The sequence below is a fragment of the Podarcis tiliguerta genome, assembly GCF_965153285.1.
Source record: "Podarcis tiliguerta genome assembly, chromosome: Z".
Classification (NCBI taxonomy): domain Eukaryota; kingdom Metazoa; phylum Chordata; class Lepidosauria; order Squamata; family Lacertidae; genus Podarcis; species Podarcis tiliguerta.
The window spans coordinates 3,268,271-3,291,254 of record NC_139553.1 but is presented as its reverse complement, the minus strand read 5'-3'; the positions used below and the strand labels follow the sequence as shown (position 1 = coordinate 3,291,254).

Here is a 22,984-nt window from a genome sequence, read left to right as displayed (position 1 = left end):
CTGGTGGGAGTTATAGAGTCCAAGAGTAGCTGGAGAGGGCTTCAAGTTCTTCACATTCCTCCTCTTGAGCTACAACCAGGAATTACTAGAGAGAAGCAGGCAATGCTTTTACACAAATCACTAAATCAGGAGTGTGCCACCCAAGATTGGGGGGGGGGCAGTGAAAGACAAACAACAAATGGAGGCCAGATGCAATGTACTCCATACTTAATCCACGTTTATCTTTTCTTAGAAATAGTAAAGACAACCATTTTGGTAAACAGTGGATTCATTTAGTACAGCTTCAGAAGATAGCAAACGTGTCAACACCATGATTCAGCTGAGAAAGACTGGTCCTAAATACTCTCACTGCAGAGTACACCCTGTTGCAGAAGGTATCTGTGGGCCATAGCCCAAGTTCTGGTGGACCGCTTAGTTTTTCCTAGGATTATTGCAAAGAATACCAGGTGTTTTGGGCTGCAGGGGTGATGACCCAGCAAGGGGGAAACACTCATTCGTGGCTCCCTATGCAGCCATGCTGGATGACTAGACAAAACATCTAAAGTGTTTCAGCAAATTTCTGGAGCAACTGGATGGACTTTATAGCAGGGCTGGGTGGTCATTCACTGCAGCCTTATTGACCACCTTCTGGCCAGTACTATCTGTAGGTGTTGGATTCTTCATGGTAATGGGGTTCCCAGCTTGGGGGATCTCTCTGGGCTTTCCTGATCGCCTCACTCCCAAGTAGTCTTGAGGACCAGCCTGAGCTTGGTGGCAGAGGTTTCTCCTCAGGATTTAGGGGAGGCAGGCTGTAGATCCACAAGGGAAGGACCAGAACGTGGATCCATCTCCTTTTCAGAGCTGCAGAGGTCTGAGGCCGTGACACTAGCTTGGGTGGACCTTGGTTGAAGTAGCGTGTTAGTACTACAAATGAGAAATTTCGTAACAGGGTAGATAAAGAGGATCATTTAATTATTGTTTAATTGACAGTTGTTGTACAAGGAGTACACAGGTTAATATTAAATAATGGAGACCATGAGCCATGCAGTTAAATGCTAAATTGGATCAGTTGCTTTACCATTGTGATGGGGAGCCTGCAGTCTGGCAGATGCTGCTGGCCTTTTTTTTCCTGGGCACGCTCCATGCCGGCTGAGGCTAATGGGAGCTGTCCAAAACATCTAGATGGATATCAAATTGGGGAAGGCTTCTATATAGCAAGATTTCATAAAGACATTTCATAAAGATAGATAATAAAGGAAAGCATGCCAAATATATACACTGACAAAAAGATACAAAGCCTAGATGTAAGAACAAAATGGCAGTATGAATAGTATACACTGTTGAGTTGCAAATTTAGCTGAGTTTAATTGGACGCGGGTGGCACTGTGGGTTAAACCACAGAGCCTAGGGCTTGCCGATCAGAAGGTCGCGGTTCGAATCCCCGCAATGGGGTGAGCTCCCGTTGCTCGGTCCCTGCTCCTGCCAACCTAGCAGTTCAAAAGCACGTCAAAGTGCAAGTAGATAAATGGGTACCGCTCCGGCGGGAAGGTAAACAGCGTTTCCGTGCGCGGCTCTGGTTCACCAGAAGCGGCTTAGTCATGCTGGCCACTTGACCCGGAAGCTGTATGCCAGCTCCCTTGGCCAATAAAGCAAGATGAGCGCCACAACCCCAGAGTCGGCCACGACTGGACCTAAGGATCAGGGGTCCCTTTACCTTTTAATGGTTACATCTGCACCATTGCTTAGGGAAAAACATGGAAAAAGTAATCAGTAGGAAACTTAATTTAAAAAGAACAATGACTGAAACCAACCATACCCACAGCTTTATCACCAAGCTGTGGTGTGTCTTAATTTTAAATCAATCTGCACATTGAGTGATGTCAAGGGACAGCAAGCAGCACTGAAAAATGTATAGACGCAACTGATGACACGAGCGGGCTCTAGTAAGAAAAAAGGTCAACCAGAGTCAGCTCTACCACCACCCTATCACTGAATTCAGTGGGACTTGCCTTGTGGGACTTAGCTGTGCGCACACACGCATACACACATATATACAGATGAAGAAGAGCTGCATGGCCTGTTTTGAATCTGTGTGGGGCAGGGCCTGAGCTCAGTGTTGGAACATGTGTAGTTCATTAAGAAGGTCCCAGCTGAATCTCTAAGATCTCCAGATATGCCTGGAAAAAATTATCTGCCTGAAACCCTGGAGAGCTGTTGACAGAATGGAAGTAGTTGGACTAGAGCTGTGACACAGTGCAAGGCAACCTCCCATGTTTCGCATTTTGGAAAAACCAAAATGTCACATTCTTAATATGTCACATTCCTAAATAAGCAAGGGCATCTCAGTGAGGCTGAGCCCCTGCGGTAGTCTCCAGTGTTAGCCGTTAACTCAGAGTAGACCCACTGAAAGTGATAGCTATGACTTCCCTAGCGACATGCATTTCAGTGGGTCTGCTTTGAGTAGAACTTACTTGGACACCACCATTAAGTTTTTTGTGTTGGTCTCACCCTGCAAAGCACAGGCCCAGGAGATTCCCTCCCACCCACCGTCTAAATCTGAACAGAGTTGCTTTATATTACAATATTTCCTAAAGCCTGTCCACATCAAGCCAGACTCCTCAATCTTGATCCCTTGTTCAAAATGCAGCAAGACGCTATCTCCCACCCCAGGCCAAAAAATGGTCTTATATTCAGTCATTTAAAGACGGGGGCAGGTTTTAAGGGCCTATTAGATTCAGCAGGGCTTACTCTCAGGTAAGTGCAGTTAGTTTTGGATCCTTTTTAGGTTCAGGGTGTCACTGCTTTACACCCATACCCACCCACCCAATATTTGAAAACGTCATCTTTGTACTTAAACACAAAATGGCCGGGGACTTCATTCTCTGTGTTTTTATCAATTTATTTAAAGAACAACAAACTGGTGATCACTTTAAATTTTTGATATGTGTTGATTTGAATCATGAGGATGAATTAAAAGAACAGCTGAGTCTTGAATGAGTCTTGCTTTAGAATTGAGGACTTCACTAGATTTTCTTCTTCCTTATTTTATTTTGTTCTAAGGGCTTGTTAGAGATAATGTGTAAGCGTGGTGTCTGGGGTCCCCCCCTTAAAAAAGGTCAACAACTCTGGGAAACGGGTGGGAGGGGAGGGCCACCGGAGGGATCTTTGCACCACAGCACCGGATATGCCCTGCTAATAACCAACAACTTCTGTCAAAACTAAGGAGACTTGTTTCATGTATCTCATCATGGAACTACATCTAGCCAGACAGAACTATGGGCTAGTAACCTTGGGAATCAGATTTTCCTCAAGAGCCTTCCAATTCTTGACATGGTAAATTCATCCAGAAAGGACACAGCTCAACGTAAATCCTGACGTGTGATTCAGCTTAGACCTATCCAGTTCTGGCCCTCTACCCTTCACAAACAAGCAGACCCCGTTTCCTTGAGAGCTTAACAACTTAAGCAGCCATAACCACAACTCCGGAGGAGAGGAGAGCAGGTAGGAGATATTTAAAACAAACACACGAACCAAAAGACCTTTTCTACTCAAACTAACCCCATGGTGAAGGGGAGGTCCCACTGGAAGCAGCAACCATGTGCCTACACCTCCTTTTATCCCACATAAGGTTGGTGGACATTAGGTGTCAGGCTCAGGTCTCTGCGTGTCGTTCTCCCCATCCTCGCCTTCGCTCAGCTGCTGCAACTCCAGGCGTGTTTGACGGTTGCATTCCAGCAGCTCCTTCAAGCGGGCGTGCAGGTGGTCGTTCTTCTCCTCCAGGTGATCCAAACAAGAGTTGATCTGGTCCAGCATAGAATTTATAGCTGCATATTCTGGTTGGGGAAAGCAGAGTGAGAGGGAGTAAGATGACCTGAGTATAAAAATCGGACCTTTTGTCCAGTATACCTGAAGGAGCGTCTCCACCCCCATCGTTCTACCCAGACACTGAGGTCCAGCACTGAGGGCCTTCTGGCGGTTCCCTCACTGAAAGAAGCCAAGTTACAGGGAACCAGGCAGACGGCCTTCTTGGTAGTGGCACCTGCCCTGTGGAACACCCTCCCACCAGATGTCAAAGAGAACAACAACTACCAGACTTTTAGAAGACATCTGAAGGCAGCCCTGTTTAGGGAAACTTTTAATGTTTAACAGACCACTGTATTTTAATACTTTGTTGGAAGCCGCCCAGAGTGGCTGGGGAGGCCCGGCCAGATGGGCGGGGTATACATATATTATTGTTGTTGTTGTTGTTGTTGTTGTTGTTGTTGTATGAATTGACAGTGCAAAATTAAGTCAGTAGCCAGTGGCACCTACAAACAGAATAAGACCTGGGTTCAAGGTCCATATCAACCAGAGAGCCGCTAATTCAGGGGCGGGGAAGCCATTTCCCTCTTAAATCTGCTGGACTACAACATCATTTCTGCAAGACTTGACATCTTTCTGCAGGGCCTGCAAGACAGAGCTGTTCCGCCTGGCCTTTGGTTTGGACTCAGTCTGACCTTTATGTTTCCCTCCCCTTATGGTTTTGAATTTTAAAATGAGGCTGCATTTTAAATTGCATTTTAACCTGTATTTTAAATTGGTTTTTTCCCCCTTTTCTTTATTATGTTTTTACTGAAATTTTATTAGTATTAGCCACCCTGAGCCCGGCTCTGGCCGGGGAGGGCAGGGTATAAATAAAAATTATCATCATCATCATCATCATCCCAATGGGAGTCCAATACTACTTTGGAGGCCACAGAATCCACTTGAAACAGGTTGTCCGGCAGGCAGACACAGAAAGACTCAACCGTGGGATTTAACTGAATAGATCAAATCAACAAAAATGTACACATGGGGGGAAAACAGTTTTAAACCACCGTACTTGCAGCAAACTGCAGCTGTAGTTGTATGGAAAATTATTCTAAAGTGTTTAAATCTGCCCTGTTACCAGGCAGAGACTTTAAAGAAAAAAATTGATTTAAATAATTTAAATCAATCAAACTGCCTCTGGGGACTTCAGCTCTAAGAGCCACAGCCAATGGTAAATGGGTGCAGGATTGTAACCAGAGTTAGACTTGTCCTCCAAACATGCACACATTTGCTGCGCTAAGAGTGAGAACAGTCAAGTTAAGACTTTCCCCTGATGTTATATCTTTCCATCTGAAGGGATTTGGTAGAGTTGCATGAAGTAAACCCTTCAACAATAGGAGTCCCCAACCCTGTCAGTCTGAAGATCCACTGCCCAGACATAGTTTCACCAGACTATTATTATTTATTATTTAAACTTCATATGAGGATCGCAGGACAGTTTGCAAGATAAAAACACAGAAATACATAGCCTAGTAGCAAACAAAAACAATACCACCACCCCTAGTCCATAGACTGTTTAGCCATAGGCCTGGTAGAAGAGGTATGTTTTCACCTGGTGCCTCAAGGTATGCAATGAAGGCTCCAGGTGAGCCTCCCTGGAAAGAGCATCCCACAAATTGGAAGCCACTGCAGAAAATTCTCATGTTGCCACCCTCTGGACCTCTTGTGGAGGAAGCACACAAAGAAGGGCCTCAGAGGATGACTGCAGGGTCCCAGACTGTTCATACGAGGAGAAGGCAGTCCTGGAGGTACTGTGGTCCTGAGCTATTTAAGGCTTCATAGGTCAAAACCAGCACTTTGAATTGGACCTGGAAACCAACTGACAGCTAGTTCACTTGGGCCAGGATCAGTGCAATATGTCCAACCGTCTTGCCCCTTGAGCAATGTTGCTGTTGAATTCTGCACCAGATTTCTGAAGTTTCTGAACTGTCTCTAGAGGTGGCCCCACAGAGCCAGCCCCAGGTTTAACGCTGACCTAGAAGTTATCAGAGCACGGACAACAGAAGTTAGGCTATCCTTGTTCAGATAGGGGAGTAGCTGGGTCACCTAAAAATCAGTAAGAATGGTTCCAGATTTGTTAATAATAATAATAATTTATTATTTATACCCCGCCCATCTGACTGGGTTTCCCCAGCCACTCTGGGTGGCTTTCAATGGAATATTAAAATACAATGGTCTATTAAATATTAAAAGCTTCCCTAAACAGGGATGCCTTCAGATGTCTTCTAAAAGTCTGGTAGTTGTTTATATCTTTGACATCTGGTGGGAGGGCCTCCCACAGGGCAGGTGCCACTACCTGCCCTGTAACTTGGCTTCTCGCAGTAAGGGAACCGCCTGAAGGCCCTCAGCGCTGGACCTCAGTGTCCAGGCAGAACGATGGGGGTGGAGATGCTCCTTCAGGTATACTGGACTGAGGCCGTTTAGGGCTTTAAAGGTCAGCACCAATACTTTGAATTGTGCTCGGAAATGTACTGGGAGCCTGGACATAGTAGTTTTCTACAGGAAGGGATTATTGTTATTTAATATTGAAGAAAGCTAGACTATGGGGAGCCTGTACTTGTATGGTAAAGAGGCATGGTTCCTACAGGTTACTCAGCGAGGCTCAAACCTGCTTTACTCCTGATGCTGCAATCCTATACGTGCTCTGTAAAGGTAAAGGTAAAGGGACCCATGACCATTAGGTCCAGTCATGACCGACTCTGGGGTTGTGGCGCTCATCTCGCTTTATTGGCCGAGGGAGCCGGCGTACAGCTTCTGGGTCATGTGGCCAGCATGACTAAGCCGCTTCTGGCGAACCAGAGCAGCACACAGAAACGCTGTTTACCTTCCCGCTGGAGCGGTACCTATTTATCTACTTGCACTTTGACGTGCTTTCGAACTGCTAGGTGGGCAGGAGCAGGGACCGAGAAACGGGAGCTCACAGGAATCACGGGATTCGAACTGCCGACCTTCTGATCGGCAAGTCCTCGCTCTGTGGTTTAACCCACAGCGCCACCCACGTCCCTCATATGTGCTCTGTACCAGGGGCCAAATGCAGTCTCTCTACCTGACCATCAGGACCCTCCCCGGACGGCACCCCTCGAGAACCCCGCTTCACCCTCTCCTTGAGCATTTTTTCCTTGGCTGGAACGTGCCCTTGAACTCTGACGACGACTCTTCCTCGCCTGAGTAAGAGAGGAGCGCGTGAAAACCAGCCCGATGCTGCACACAGGTAGAACTGACGTTTGCGAGGACCGGAGGGTTTGATCTCAGGTAAGTGCATGTAGGATCCCGCACCGATATGACTGAAGGCTTAGAAACTGCGCTATCAAACCCAGCCAGCAATTTAAAGGATGGAGGGCTGTGTTGAAAAGGGGACATGGCGGGAGGGGGGCGCTGCTGCTTTTGGAAGGCTTATCCGTGTTACCTGCCTCCCCGAAGCCATTGTGGTCCTCGCCGTCCTCCCGCTCCTCTTCCTCGCCCCTCCCCAGGCTCAGGTGCGGCTCTCCATTGGGGCCTGACATTGCTGCCCAGGCGAGCGCGGAAATCGCCTTCCAGGTTTGCAAAGCGGGTGGGTGTGTAAGGGGTTAAGCCCCGCCCCTTACTTCCCGGATGGAACTCGGAGACGCTGTTGCAAAGGGGCGAGCCACGCCCCCTTTTTCCCACGCTGTCAGCTTCCATTGAGCTCTCTAGCTAGGGCTTTTCAGCCTTGACGGAGCGCGGGAGAAGGAGAACCGAGCTGTCAAAAAGGAAGTAAACACCCCAAGTGTAAAAGTAAATAGTGTGTGTGGGATAGTACGTATTTTAAGTGACAAGCTTTATCCACTTGCAAATCTATACTGGATTTGAAACTGGTTTCACGTCCGTGCGTCCCTCACCAACAATTCAATTTTTATTGGTTTTCATTTTCAAAAATACAAATGTTGCTGCACAGAAATACAAATTTGTTTGCATATGCTCACAGCAACTGAAGGGAGGAACAGCAATCCAAAGATAAGTTAGCAGAAATTGAAAACTAAATACTGTATTGACAGCCATCGGAGAAAACCCGAGCAGTTAATTTGCAATGTGATATGTTATGAGGTATGATGCTAAACTGGAGAATACAGAAAAGCGATAGTTTAAAAACTGTCAGTATTTTGGATCTACATGTTTCACTTTCCGTCTCTTCACTACTAGTTGTGCACACCTGAATTAAAACTAAAAAATAATAAGGAATGGAGGAGAAGAGAATGACGAAGGGGGAGAGGAGGTAAAATAATCTGGATATGACAGACTGCATTACGCACTGCAGGTACTCCTCTGCCACATGCTCCATCAGTTGTGTAATAATTGATAAAATCATACCAAACCACATAGAAATTGCCGTGTTTCTTTTGTCCTCTTGCCATTTTAAATTTTTGTGTCTGTTAGAAATTGGTTTCATTTATGGAATTCATTATAGAATTTTCATTTCGTTTATTCATTTGTGTCTGTTAGAAATTGGTTGTTTTTAAATGCATGAATTTTTATTTGCTGTTGTTGTTTGTATTTGTTAATTTTTCATACTGTCCTTCATGCGAGGATCACAGAGGTGTAGCCAGGCGGGGCAGGGGGCACTGGGCGCCATACTGTGGGGGGCGGCACTTATCACAGGGCCTGCAGTGTGCCCAAGTCACGCATCTCTCCTGGGACTGATGTGGTGGTCAAAATGCTTGTGTCCACCTGCAGCCTCCCACTCTACAGCTGCGGGGGAGGTGGCAGTAAGTCTCCATGCCGCGCCCTGCCCCAGCTTACCCCACGCAATGGGCAGTTCACTCTTCCCCTGGGCGCAGGGCACACACACCAACCACCCTAGGCACCTGAGGGCTAGCTACGCTGCTGCAAACAATGAAAACAATAACACACTTCTCCAGTTTTAAAGACCATGGATTGCTTAATTAGTCAAAGGTCTGGGAGAAGGCTTAGCGCCTAAATATATGTAGAGAATGTGCCAGGCGACCCTCCCTGGAGAGTGTTATGTACTGAAGTTCTCACCCTGGGCCAGCAGGGGGGAATACTGTAGATAGTTTTCACTCAGGTCCACATATGCAGATAAGGAATTGAAAGAGACGTTCAGTGATTGGATAGTTACAGAAAATGGTTGTAGTGGAGCTCTATATAAGCAAGCTGGCTGAACCCTTCAGCTCAGTTCTGTTCTGGCCTGTGAATAAAGAGGAGCTGTTTGAAGAATTGCTGTGTCATCTGATATGTTCACCCACAACTTAACACTGGCAACGAAGGTGGGATGGATGGACATCAGAGCACAGCCAGATGCGGCCACCCTCTGAATGAGGAGCCAACACAGAAAAGGCTCGTTCTAGTGTTGCCACCCTCGGGACCTCTCATAGGGGTCACACATAGAAGGGTTTTCAATGATGCAGGGTTCAAGTAAGTTCATACACAGTGGAACCTCGTTTGTCAAACATAATCCGTTCCGGAAGACCGTTCGACTTCTGAAACGTTCAGCAAACGAGGCGCAAAGGGCGGTCATCAGAGTTAAGGCAGAAAAAAATGAAAAAACCGCAGCGGAAGCCGTTTGACTTTTGAGGCATGTTTGAAAATGGAAGCAATTACTCCCGGGTTTTTGGCATTCAGAAACCGAAACGTTCGGCTTCCAAGATGCTCAAAAACTGAGGTACCACTGCACTGTATTTTTATGCAATATATTGTATATTGATTAAAACATTGGTTTTTATTATGATTACGCAACATGCAGTGGTAGCAACTCCTGAGAAGCAAAATTTCACTAAGTGAAAAGTTAAAGCAGATTAAAGGTGCTTTCAAGGTGTCACTATTGTGAGGTGGAGTTCAATCATCTGCTGGCAACTTTAGGTTGTCTGTGTTTGTTTTGCTTATTCCATCTATATCCCACCTCTTCCTCCAAGGAGCTTGGGGGGGGGGTGTCCATGGTTCTCCCCCTCCTTATTTAATTCCCACAACACTGTGAGGGTAGGTTAGGCTGAGAGGTGGCAACACACCCAGTGAGCCTCATCGCCAAGGAGGGTGGGTGTGGAATTTGAACCCTAGTCTCTCAAATCCTAGTCTGGCACTCTAACCAAAATGTGGGGTATAAATAAAAATATTGATCTTAATTATGATAATAATACCACACTGGCATATATGCAGATCATTTTTTCTACATTTGGGGTTATTTTGGGTGGTTGGTTTTTTTGTTCTGTTTTTACATTTGGGATCATTTTACATTCATTTTTACTGTGATGTCTCTCCAATATATTTTATGAGAAGCAATTCATAGATAGACTCCAATAAGCGAACATTCAATGTGTTGCAGTACACTCATCACACTGCAGTGTTAAAGGAGATTATTAGTACTAGTAGGAAGCAATTTCTAGGGGGAGCTGCCAGCCTCGTTTCCTGAGCCTTGAACTGAAAAAATCTGATCACCCTAATTGCATCTGAATTGACAGATGCAAGCGAATAGGCGGCTCCTGCAAGCATTGCGGAATCAATTTGGCGCCCTCCTGATGTTGGACTCTAACTCCCATCAGCCCCAGCCAGCGTGCATGATGGGAGTTGTAGTCCTACGTCACCATGTAGGCTGCTCCTGGCGAGGAGGTTAATGACGGAGGGAATGAAAGGTCAAAATCTGTGACTTTGACAAGCCACGCCCCGTCTGCTTAAATTATATGGTTATGGAGAGGGTGGGCACCAGGCATAGATCGGAAGGGCAAGAAACTGTCTTCATAATTGGAAGCTGCACCACAAAATGCATACAGATCCCCAAACTGGAGGCCTTTTTTGTGTGTTTCTGAAGCTCCTCCTTTTGCACAGAAGACGGGGAGGTTTATTTTGGCATGCTGGATTGTGCTTGAATTTTTATAGCAGGTTGCATAAATGCTCTTGCAATGCATGGGATAAGAGTTATTCTCAGTATCATAATCATAACCAACCCGCTCATACCCACCTTGGTTTTCTTTTTGAGTAAAGCATGCATAAAAGTAAAGGGACCCCTGACCATTAGGTCCAGTCGTGGCCGACTCTGGGGTTGAGGCGCTCATTTCGCTTTATTGGCCAAGGGAGCCGGCGTACAGCTTCCAGGTCATGTGGCCAGCATGACTAAGCCGCTTCTGGCGAACCAGAGCAGCACACGGAAACGCTGTTTACCTTCCCGCCAGAGCAGTACCTATTTATCTACTTGCACTTTGAAGTGCTTTTGAACTGCGAGGTTGGCAGGAGCAGGGACCGAGCAACGGGAGCTCACCCTGTCACAGGGATTCGAACCGCTGACCTTCTGATCGGCAAGTCCTAGGCTATGTGGTTTAACCCACATAGGAGGCGTGAAATATTATGAAAATGATGTATAGATGGTACTTAACTTCTGTAAAATTAGCAAAGATATATCACAATAGTGATAATCTATGTTGGAAATGTAAAGAAAAAGAAGGAACCTTTTATCATATGTGGTGGACCTGCCCCAGAGTGAAAGACTTCTGGGAGAAGATTTATAATGAATTGAAAAAAATGTTGAAATATACATTTATTAAGAAACCAGAGGCCTTTCTTCTTGGAATAACAGGTTTGGAATTGCCCAAGAAAGATGTTAGATTGTTTTTGTATGCCATAACTGCTGCTAGGATTTTATTGGCCAAGGATTGGAAAACACAAGAAGTGCCAACAGTGGAGGAACGGCAGATGAAGGTGATGGACTTTTGGGAGCTAGCCGACCTGACCGGAAGAGTCCGCGACCAGGAGGAGGAGGAGTATCGAGGAATGGAAGAAATTTGAAGATTATTTAGCTAAATATGCTAAGATAACTTTAATAGAATGATTTAAATATGTGATGTTATAGAACAATATGTTTAAAGTTAAATATAAAAAGAAGGAAAGATGTTAATTGACTAAGTAAATATTGTGAGAAATCAGTTTTGGAAAACTGTTACAATGACATACATTGAAACTCAGCCAGGGGGATTCAAGGAAGTGGAATTATTACAGTTAGGATTTATGTTTGTTTGTGTTTGTTATTAATTTGGAAAACCCAATAAAAAAAAATTGGGGTGAAAAAGAATGCCATTTTCTTTTTCTGCATTATATTTCAGATCCCTTTCTGTATTTTTTTCATTTTAGTTTTTAACTTGTGAACCACGCGGAGGACTTTTGTCGTTAGGTGGAATATGAATGAATATTGGAAAGAAATAAACAAACAAATGATGGGAAGAACCACGTTTGAGAAACCCAACTGATAAACCCAATTCGATACATTACTGCGCGGCGCGGCGCATGCGATGCAATGCGATTTAAAAACAAAAAAATCAGTGTAGGGCTGCGCACGTGCATTTCAGGCCGGAGCTTCGAAAATCTTGCAAATCTGGTAGGGGCTCTGTCTCTTTAAATCCCCTTGTTTTATATTCCTAAACTTCGGGACCCTCCCGCGCCGCTTTTTTCCCTCCGGAGAGCGAAGATGGCAGCGTCTTGTTGCGGCAGCTGCGCGAAGGGCTTCTGCCAAATTGCACGAAGGGGTCTCCTGGTCTCCGTGGGGGCCGGGAACCGGGGCCGTTTCATCGCCTCCTCCGGCGCGGGCAGCTATGGGCGAGGCTGGCCCGGGGCAGGGAGACCCCTTCTGCTGGGGGCAGTCTTTGCCCTTGGGGGCGCCTTTGGCGCTTACCGGACCCTCCAGCGCCGCTTCCGAGGCCAGAACCCTCTCGCGAGGCAAGAGGCGTCCAAGGTGAGGCGGGGAGGGAAGCGGGAACGGGGCGCTCTCCTCCAGGGAAGGTTTCTGCCGGCGCCTCTTTCGTTGCGCGGCTCCTGAATGGCAGGGGGTTGGGCTAGATGACCACTGGGGGCGCCTCCCGACTCCGCAGTTTTGTGAAGCTCCCTTCCAGCTGGTAACAAAGGGAGCTGGCTTGGAGCGGCCTGCTCTGGCTGGCAATGCGTTTGGCACCAGCTTGCCCGCACGTGCCAAAAAGTGCAGTGCATAATAATATACGCAGTGCTTTTTTCCCTGGGGGTACGCAGGGGTACGCATACCCTAAACATTTTGGGAATCTTTGTATTTTTTGTCCATTTATTTATTTCTCCCGATTCGAACTATAAAATGGTGAATTTCTTGAGTCAAAATGAGAGTACCCCTAAATATATATATATATATATGAAAAAAGCGCTGATAATATGTACCTAAACCCTCTTGCTTCTCTGGGGGGGAGGACAGAAAGAGAGGCAAGGGAGGGTGTCTAGAAGCTTCTACTTTAATATGGGTGAAATTCACATTCATTGGTCCACCCACTTTTGCTTAAGGCTCTGCCTGCATGTGGCCCTTAGAAAGTTGCCCATGTGGAATTGTGGCCCTTGGGTCCACAGTGGCTGGCAGCAATGGCTCTGTTTCAGAACCTGGGTCACAGCCCAGCCTAAGGTGGGTCACAGGAACAGAACGACCACCATACAGTTATATGTGGAGAAGTGTTTGGGCTAAATAAGGGTTCTGGGTCTGCAAAGGTTGCAAATTGCCTTCCCAACCTATTGGTGGTCTTCAGCCAGTGAGTTTGGCTTGCAGACTGATCTCAGGTTGGTAGCAACAGCAGCATCACTGATAACATACTAATAAATGTATAAGTAAATTATTTTTAAAAATATTTCTTTGTTAGTTTAAAACTCTTTACCTGTTTCTGTGTTGTTTTCTCATGAAAATCAATTTAAATTTTTTTTTTTTAAAAAAAACCTCTTGCCATCCAGCAACACTCTTACCTTGTAAGCAGTTTAAAAGAGCCACCAGTGCAAACTGTTGTAGCTGATAAATAAAAGTGATTCTCCATTGCACCTGGAGGGGAAATGCGGATTTGAAAAGTTTGAGCATGAGGAACCTGACGCTTATTCCACTTATTTGGAATAGGGATAGGGAACAGAAGAGCTGTGCTCAATCTGGCTGATTCCGCATTCCCCTTTATGATGTGTAGTAAGTGGATAGAGTCAGTCAGTTTTATTGCACATAGCCAAAGGCTGCCGCAGTGTACACAGAATCATTCAACAATTAAAAGAAAATACGCTGGATTAATATAAAAAAACTTAAAACATTTATATTATCAAGACATTACCTACTCTAAACAGAGCTATAAAAGTACCTTAATATACAGGTTAAGACATTAAACAATAAAATTTATAGGCTAAAATCATCACATGGCCACTAATATATTAAAAAAAAAATTTAATTAATACAATGTGCAATTATATTCAGAGTTTGGTGATAAAGATAGAATATAGCTTGATGTAGACAGGGTCAAATAAATTCATCCCCTTTACAGTTGGTGGCTACCTTGGCTATATAATTTGCTCTAATTTTCCTAGCGACAGTTGCAGAGTTCTACACGCCAGGTCACATACTTAGCTGTGTCTGCAAGGAGATATAAAATCACATCAGAGGGGTTCTGGCCAGGGGACCTTGTCCTTATAGGTGCTAAAAATCTTTCTCTTGCCTCATTATATAAGGGGCAGCGCAAGATGTAATGCATAAGGTCCTCTACTTCAGGACATCCCCTAATGCAAACACGTCTGTTTGTTGGTATGCCTCTGTGTCTCCCATCTCTATAAGCAGATAGACTAGAGAAAAGTGTTCATCCCTCTCTCATCACACTAGAAGTCAGGGTGGGACATCCAGTGAAGCTGAATGTTCAGGACCACCAGCAGAGAAAACGAAGTCCATCAGAAGGCAGTAATGGCCACCAACATGGATGGCTTCAAAGCAGGACTGGACAAATTCACGGAGGAGAATGCTATCCATGGCTCCCAGGCATGATGGCTATGCCTTGCTTCCACGGTTGGAGGCACTATTAATAAAAATAAAAATAAAAATAAATTTATTTATACCCCGCCTATCTGGCTGAGTTTTCCCAGCCACTCTGGGCGGCTTCCAATCAAGTGTTAAAAACAATACAGCATTAAATATTAAAAACTTCCCTAAACAGGGCTGCCTTCAGATGTCTTTTAAAAATAAGATAGATGCTTATTTCCTTCACATCTGAAGGGAGGGCTTTCCACAGGGCGGGTGCCAATACCGAGAAGGCCCTCTGCCTGGTTCCCTGTAACTTGGCTTCTCGCAGGGAGGGAACCGCCAGAAGGTCCTCGGAGCTGGACCTCAGTGTCCGGGCAAGAGCGATGGGGGTGGAGACGCTCCTTCAAGTATACTGGACCGAGGCCGTTTAGGGCTTTAAAGGTCAGCACCAACACTTTGAATTGTGCTCGGAAACCGGTCGCAGTACCGGTGTTGCTATGTGGTCCCAGCGGCCTCACCCAGCCACCAGTCTTTTGCTTTTGAATGCCAGTTGCTGGAGAATGCCCTTGTGCTTGGGGGCATCATTGGGGCATCTGGTTGGCCACCCTGAGAACCAGATGCTGGATGAAATGGACCCCCTTGGACTGATCCAGCAGAGCTCTTCTATTCTTATGTTCCTCAAAGTGGCCTGGGAGGTGCTGCCAGGAAGCCCCCACCTCAGTAGAGAGCCAAAGCAAGGCTACTCAGGGTAGACCTGCTCTGGCCATGAGGGCTCCTTTAAGCTGTCGTAATAAGCAGCTTTTTGTAGCCTTATTCCTCTGCCTGTGATAAACGCTGCTTTTTTGGGGTGGGGGGAGGTATTTCTTTAGCCAGATTAGTGATGCCCTTGACATCTCTGCCTGTTCAGCTCCCGGAGGAGAACCTGCAGTTGACCCTCTACCAGTACAAGACCTGCCCCTTCTGCAGCAAGGTGCGAGCTTTCCTGGATTATCATGGGCTGCCTTATGAAGTCGTGGAGGTGAATCCAGTCATGCAGAACGAGATTAAGTTCTCTGCCTACAGGAAAGTGCCCATTCTCCTTGCCAGCACAGGAAGCACAGTGGTGAGTTTCTGGTCTGGCAATTTAAGCTCCTTGGTTTATTTTACCTGGTGTGCCGGTTGCAGGGGGTGCAGAGAAGGGCCTAATATTCTGCGGGGATTCATAGCGTGTTTTAATTATGGATTTTTATACTTTATGTATTATATATTTCATAATCAACAGGGGTCTTGAACCCTGGTCTCCTAAGTCCCAGTCCAACATGCTAGCCAATAGCACCACCACCCCTGCATGATCTTTCGCTTTGGAAGTCTGAAGACAACTTCATTCACCTTTTTTAATTAAAAAAAAATTGGTCAAGCGCCAGTGAACAATAACTGACTCGTTTTATTTATTCGCATTAATTTTATTGTATCTACCTGATATTATCATGGTGTCTACCAAAGCAATGTAATGCATTCAAATACAGGATCAAAACCCTAAAGCAGAGCTTTCCAAACGTTTCATGTTGATGACACATTTTTTAGACGTGTGTCATTTCGCAATACAGTAATTCCATTTCATTAGCAAACTGGAGATTCAATTAACCTCTTTCCATTCCCGGAAGGAGCGCAGGGAGTGTTCACACGACACATCTATAAACTGCAGCCAACGCACTTAACTTGTTGTGGCACACAGTTTGGAAAGCTCTGCCCTAAAGACAAAACCTCTTCTAGGATGGATCAAGTTTTTGTGTAACACTATTCTTCGTTCTCTCCCCCCTCATCCCCCAGCAATTGAATGACTCTTCTGTGATCATCAGTGCATTTAAATCCTACCTCGTTTCCAGGTAAGGGGTTTTTAAAATAAGAATAAAATGCTGAGCTTATTGCAAATAAAACCATCCTTATATGTCTACAGATTGGTTTTTGTATCCCTTTATGATGCTGCAGTTTTAGGACTTGCCCCAAACACAAACTTGTCTGAAACTGGAAACTAGTAGGGTGTTCCCCAGGTTGGGGTTTTGTGTATGTGCAGCTCTTGAAACTAACAGATTACATTATCCATTTATGAAGCTCAGGATTTTATTTTTTGTTTCTTAGAATTCTTAAGCAATGGTGGGTATTTTCAGCTAGTCTGCTATATATTTTGGAAGGCTCATTTGTACGGACGCCATTTTGAACCAATATGGCAGACAGAACCTTTCAAAACAGCACTGATTCTCTTGTTGTTTCTTCCAAGTTTTTGAGCAACACTAGGCACTTTCTGTTGGTGCCCAGAAATGATTGGTCAGAGTTAGTCTAACGTAGCCATTGTCTTATTTCAGGAGATGTTCTTATTGAACCCCTCTCCTTCTGTCACTGCCTGGTCATGGGATGGGGAGCATGGAATATAAAGTGTGTGGTTGTTCTTTGACTTCTGCTTTTATTTCCCTAGGAGGAGTTTGGACGAGATTATGTCATACTACCCTGCTATGAAAGCCACAAATGACCGGGGCAAGGAGGTGATTGAGTATGGCAACAAATACTGGCTTATGCTGGATGAAAAGGAGACTCGGAATCTTTATCCTGTCAAGGAAGCAAGGGTGTAGGTATTAACACAGAGACCCTTCATTAGACAGCACAGCCTTGATTTTGTTGCCCCATGGCTGCTATTGTATAAGGAAAAATGTATGAGGACAGTTATGCAAGCTGTCTTTTTGATTATCTGTGTGTTCAGAAAAGTATGGGAGTCCCCACCCAAATTATCACTTCAGAATGTGAGTGGGGATGGTTTGATTGCATGCTACCCTGTCCCAAAAATCAGCTTATTGGAGAAAAATGTTATACGGTGGTACCTCGGGTTACATACGCTTCAGGTTACAGACGCTTCAGGTTACAGACTCCGCTAACCAAGAAATAGTGCTTCAGGTTAAGAACTTTGCTTCAGGATGAGAACAGAGATCGTGCTCCGGCGGTGCGGCAGCAGGAGGCACCATTAGCAAAAGTGGTGCTTCAGCTTAAGAACAGTTTCAGGTTAAGTACGGACCTCCGGAACGAATTAAGTACTTAACCCGAGGTACCATTGTACTAGGAACCTTCTCAGCAGGCTTCCAACTGATGTGGGAAATTCTTGACAGAGATGAGCATATGATATCAAGCAGTTGTGCTGGGATGTAAGGATTCCCGGGACCCCTGAGGTATCCTGCATCCAATTTGTTCTGGGCTTTGTAAATCAATATAAGAACCTTGAACCTGACTTGGTAGCAAATGGGCAGCTGGAGCAGCTGTTTTAACAGTGGCATTGCATGTTCTCACAACTAGATGCTCCCATCAGCAATCTGGCTGCAGCATTCTGCACCAGCTGGAGCTTCTGAAACACACCCATCATGCACACCGGAAGCATTCACTGTGTAAGCAATAAGATGGTAAAAAATTGAAATAAAATATATATGACGGTGAACTCAGTAATGTAAAACATTATGTGTATTTTCTCATACTTTGCTGCCATAGTGCATGCTCTACTTTTCCATAAACAAATTATTTTGTCTTTCGGAAGCAGACTCCCCCCCCCCCCAAGTCTTGTGCTGATCTTATTATTTATTTCATAAAATGTGTGTACATAGACAAAACAATCTCAGAGTGGTTTAGCTGTGATCGGTTCTTATCTGTGTTTTGGAATGTGGTGCTGGGATCAGCCGCTGTGTTGTTCTTTGGATATTGGTAGACTCCAATTCCCATCAACCCCAGCTAGCGTGGCCAATGGCCAGGGAGGGTGGAAGCTGTAATCCCAACAATACCTGGAGACACCACGTTGGCTTCTGATCTGTAGAACCATAGAATTGCAGAGTTGGGACCCTGAGAACCATCTAGTCCAGCCCTCTGCAGTGCAGGAATAGGCAGCTGTCTCATACGAGGATCAGACCAGCAACCTTGGTGTTATCAGCACCACATTCTAGCCAACTGAGCTATCCAGGCTAATAGTTTAGTTTTAAGGGACTTTACAACCTGGTGGCGCCATTTATCTCCCCACCCAGCTTTATCCAGCTCTTTGCCGTCAATCCCACGTGCAAAAAACGTCTCGGCTTTTCCTGTCTTGTTTGCAGGGAGGAAATGAAATGGAGGCAGTGGGCGGACGATTGGCTTGTGCACCTCATCTCGCCCAATGTTTACCGCACGGCTGGCGAGGCCCTGGCATCTTTCGACTACATTGTGCATGAGGGCAAGTTTGGCACAATCGAAGGCTTCTTTGCCAAATACGTTGGAGCTGCTGCGATGTTCTTCATCAGCAAAAGGCTAAAGGCCAGGTTGGTGCTTCTGAAATTTTAAGGCTCAAGAGTAACATCTCCATTTTATCTTCCACTTCTTGACTTCAAGGACAGCCAGACTGCTGTCGGTTGTTGAGGTTAATCAGGGGCGGCCCATCCCATTTTTGCCCCATGGAGAAACCAAGTAGCAATGTAGTACACAGGAACACCCTGGCTCTTCCAGAACGTGGTGGGTGCCAATGCGTTGTCTAAACCATGGGTAGGCAACCTAAGGTCCAGGGGCCGGATCTGGCTCAATCGCCTTCTAAATCCAGCCCACGGACGGTCCGGGAATCAACGTCTTTTTACATGGGTAGAATGTGTGCTTTTATTTAAAATGCATCTCTGGGTTATTTGTGGGGCATAGGAATTTGTTCATTCCCCCCCAAAAAAAAATATAGTCCGACCCCCCACAAGGTCTGAGGGACAGTGGACCGGCCCCATGCTGAAAAAGTTTGCTGACCCCTGGCTCAGAGGCTTGGTTAGCTCTCTAGAAACCACACCTCCAATTCTGTAAAGCATAACTTCCCAGCTTCTCCAACCAGGGGTGGGGAAAATGAGTGGCCGTGTCACATGCCAGAGCACCTCTCTCTCGCCGCCGCCGCCAGGGGAAGCAGTGGAGCAGGCAGAGCTCTTCCTCCTGCACTTTTGCCACTGAGGTTCCTTGACATGGTTCCCTTTTACGTCCCTTTTATGTGTTTGACACAGTCATTAACCTTAATGTCTGGCACATATTTAAAAAGCAAGGGGCCTTAGGGAGTCTTCCTGAAGTCAGTGAGATGATGATTCAGCATGATGTACAGCAACCCTCCAGCTTTATTTTGCTGAGTAATATGGGAACACATTTATATGCTAACTTCTTTATTTACTTGGCAGATTTTGTATCTCACCTTTTTGCCAAGACGCCCAAACTGCTTTACAAATTTGAAACACTAAAAGAAAATAAAAGTGGGTCCTCTCGTGCTGATTGAGAGCTGGTGGTACAAGGTCCCTGGCCTGAGCTTGTCTATTCGGTTCATATGTTAGTGCTCTTAATATTACACCCGATTGCCTCTGTTTGAATTTATGACCTTGGCAGGACCTGATGGCTGATCTGTCTTCAGGATCAGCAGTCCCTCTTCAGTTTGCTCAGGAAGGTTCAGTTGCTGTCCCACCTAGATAATCATAAAAGGATCCTAGATGGAATTGTATTCTAGAGTAGACCCATTGCAATCAATGCTCAGTTCTAACCTAAGTCCATTTATTTAAGTGAATCCACTTTGAGTATGACTTAGCCCTTTTTCTGTTATCCTCTTTAAGATTCAAAATCCTTACAAGGATACTGTGATATTGTCATAATGGGTAGATTTGGGTAGTATCCAATGGTAGCCCTATTAAATTAATGGACGTTACTAACTTTGGTAAGAACATAAAAGCCTTCTGCCTCAGGCCAATGACCCATCAAGTCCAGCTTCCTGTTCTCGCAGTGGCCAACGTTATGTCCATGGGGAACCTGCAAGTGCAACCTGGACAAGAGCACCCCCCTTCCCCAAAACTGGTAACATTGATTAGAATGGGTCTACTCCAAGTAGAACTTAGTTACCCATAACCCATTATTATGAACTGAATTCCAGTGTGTTAATTTTTCCCGTAATTCGCTTTGGGATTTCCTTGGCCTGCAGGAAGATTTGAAAAAAATCTAATGAATTAACTAAACTGATCGTATGTCTCTGTTTTTAGTTTCGTTGCTTCTTATCCCTAGACTTGGAATCTTAACCAAAAAAACCCACAAAAACGTTTGCTGTTTTGCAAGCTGCGTCTAAAGTTGAAGAAATGTGAATGAAGGAAATTCATCAGTTGTGGAAGCTTTAAAGCCATCCCCCCCCCCCCTTCTCTCTCTGCAGGCATCACCTGCAGGATAATGTCAGAGAAGACTTGTACAAAGCAGTGGACGAGTGGGTGGAAGCTGTCGGCCACCACAGAATGTTCATGGGCGGATCCAAGCCAAACCTTGCAGATCTGGTAAGAACCTGGCAAGTGGCCATTGGAAACCACCACCATTCTGGGGAGGAATGGTGGCAGGCTAGTCATTGACTGCTGACACTCCCATTGTTGTTTAGTCGTTTAGTCATGTCCGATTCTTCGTGACCCCCTGGACCAGAGCACGCCAGGCCCTCCTGTCTTCCACTGCTTCCCGCAGTTTGGTCAAACTCATGCTGGTAGCTTCGAGAACACTGTCCAACCATCTCGTCCTCTGTCGTCCCCTTCTCCTTGTCCCCTCCATCTTTCCCAACATCAGGGTCTTTTCCAGGGAGTCTTCTCTTCTCATGAGGTGGCCAAATTGGAGCCTCAGCTTCAGGATCTGTCCTTCCAGTGAGCACTTAGGCCTGATTTCCTTCAGAATGGATAGGTTTGATCTTCTTGCAGTCCATGGGACTCTCAAGAGTCTCCTCCAGCACCATAGAGATAATTATACAGTGATTAAAGGCAACCAAGGTATAAATCTTGATTGCCAAAACTCCCTTTTGAGATAGTGGGGACAGAGATTAACCGCTCATGCTCAGAAGACCATCACACTGGGAACAAATAAGTTTTCAGTGCAGGAGAAGTGGGGGAGCAGCAATATTGTCCAGTGACACTCATTGTTGTGTCATCCCATCCCCCGGCGGTGAATGAAATTTAGTGAGACATACCGGTATATCAGACAAAAAGCCACGGTTCCGAATAATACAACAGGTACTTCTATGTGAAAGAGAAAACAGGGCGGAAGTAATTGTAATCCGGAAAACTAATGCAGTGTTCTGCACAGGCTTCTGCCAGCTGGGGGAGGGCAAGGCACTTTGGGGAGGGGACCCCAAAGCTCTTAAGGAGGGAGCTGGTCCCCCGCAGTATTGGGTGGTAACTTTGTGTGGCACTTCAGCTCGTCACATGCTGTTGTTCCCCTCAATGGTGGGGGCAATTTGGCACCTCTGGTTCTGCATATCTGAAGGCGCCCATAAAGGGTCTTCTTTCAGACCTCTGAGTGAGCCTGCCCTCCCTCTGCGTCCAGCCTAACAGCACAATCAGGCAAGAGCAGAAGGTGACAGGAAGGTGCTGATCCATCTCCTTGTTCTTTCTGTTGCTTGCATGCTCAGGAAAGGCAGGTGTGTGCAGGCCCCAGCAAGGCCCAGAGGATGATCAGTGGGCCTCTTTCAGGACTTTGGCATCATAGAGTTGGAAGGGACCCCAAGAGTCATCTAGTCCAACCCCCTACAATGCAAGAACATCAACTAAAGCATCCCTGATAGATGGCCATCCAACCTCTGCTTAAAAGCCTCCAAGGAAGGAGAGTCCACCACCTTGCAAGGGAGACCGTTCCACTGTGGAACAGCTCTTACTGCCAGAAATTTCTTCCTGATACTGAGCTGGAATCTCCTTTCTTGTAACTTGAAGCCATACTGACTTTCTTATGCTGGATCCAGTTTAGGTGACACAAGCAGACCATGGCTTATTTGTTAGCACTGTATTCTGGGCTTGTGTGTTTACTTCCTTGCCTGCTTCAAGGTTCAGTATAACTGCTTGCCATTGAACTTGAATCAGGGAATGCCATGGTTACTGCAATGCATGGATTGCCTCCAAATCAGAATTGGAAGCCAACTGGCGTTTCTGGCAAGCTCTGCTTTGCTGCAAGCCATGTTTGCCAGTTCAGGCAGGCAGTGGCTAACGGTGGTTGTTGCAAGCTGGGAAGGGCAGGGAGGTAACTGGGGCCATGAGCAAGTGTACCAAGGGGACAGTCACAGCACCAAACTGTGGCTTGGCTGTGATGTCAACTCCAAGCCATCCATTACCACTGAGTTAAAGTTGTGACTGGAAAGATGCAACACAAACTACCGTATTTTTTGCTCTATAAGACTCACTTTTTCCCTCCTGAAAAGTAAGGGAAAATGTGTGTGCGTCTTATGGAGCGAATGCAGGCTGCGCAGCTATCCCAGAAGCCAGAACAGCAAGAGGGATCGCTGCTTTCACTGCACAGCGATCCCTCTTGCTGTTCTGGCTTCTGAAATTCAGATTATTATTTTTTCTTGTTTTCCTCCTCCAAAAACTAGGTGCGTCTTGTGGTCTGGTGCGTCTTATAGAGCGAAAAATACGGTAGGCCTTTAGTAGAAAACGAAAG

The 22,984-nt window shown here is 45.8% G+C and overlaps 2 protein-coding genes and 1 long non-coding RNA gene across 4 annotated transcripts in view; 1 reads left to right on the top strand and 2 right to left on the bottom strand.

The window, feature by feature from the left end:
- Nucleotides 1-2,857: 2,857 nt before the first annotated feature.
- BBLN (bublin coiled coil protein) lies at nt 2,858-7,399 on the bottom strand. Its single transcript, XM_083423221.1, has 2 exons — nt 7,235-7,399; nt 2,858-3,812 (listed from the first exon to the last, which is right to left on the bottom strand). Exons 1-2 carry the CDS (start codon nt 7,329-7,331, stop codon nt 3,619-3,621), a joined length of 291 nt encoding a protein of 96 aa, XP_083279347.1. The 5' UTR covers nt 7,332-7,399; the 3' UTR covers nt 2,858-3,618.
- The window catches only part of PTGES2 (prostaglandin E synthase 2), a 17,969-nt gene continuing 2,043 nt past the window's right edge, over nt 7,059-22,984 (top strand). Inside the window, exons 1-6 of one of the 2 annotated variants that reach the window (XM_083423147.1) lie at nt 7,059-7,080; nt 15,459-15,653; nt 16,361-16,416; nt 17,004-17,153; nt 18,652-18,852; nt 20,736-20,853. In XM_083423147.1, the coding sequence (XP_083279273.1) occupies nt 15,582-15,653; nt 16,361-16,416; nt 17,004-17,153; nt 18,652-18,852; nt 20,736-20,853 (597 nt within the window). In that variant the 5' untranslated portion in view covers nt 7,059-7,080; nt 15,459-15,581. Of the gene's footprint in view, nt 7,081-12,219; nt 12,515-15,458; nt 15,654-16,360; nt 16,417-17,003; nt 17,154-18,651; nt 18,853-20,735; nt 20,854-22,984 lie in introns of those variants that run through there. The other variant, XM_083423146.1, reaches the window with a different exon arrangement.
- LOC310669349 overlaps nt 18,859-22,984 on the bottom strand; it is a 21,971-nt gene continuing 17,845 nt past the window's right edge. The window contains exons 3-4 of the long non-coding RNA XR_014507123.1: nt 19,354-20,006; nt 18,859-19,310 (exon numbers count right to left, since the gene is read on the bottom strand). This is a non-coding gene — a long non-coding RNA (uncharacterized lncRNA). The remainder of the gene's footprint in view (nt 19,311-19,353; nt 20,007-22,984) is intronic.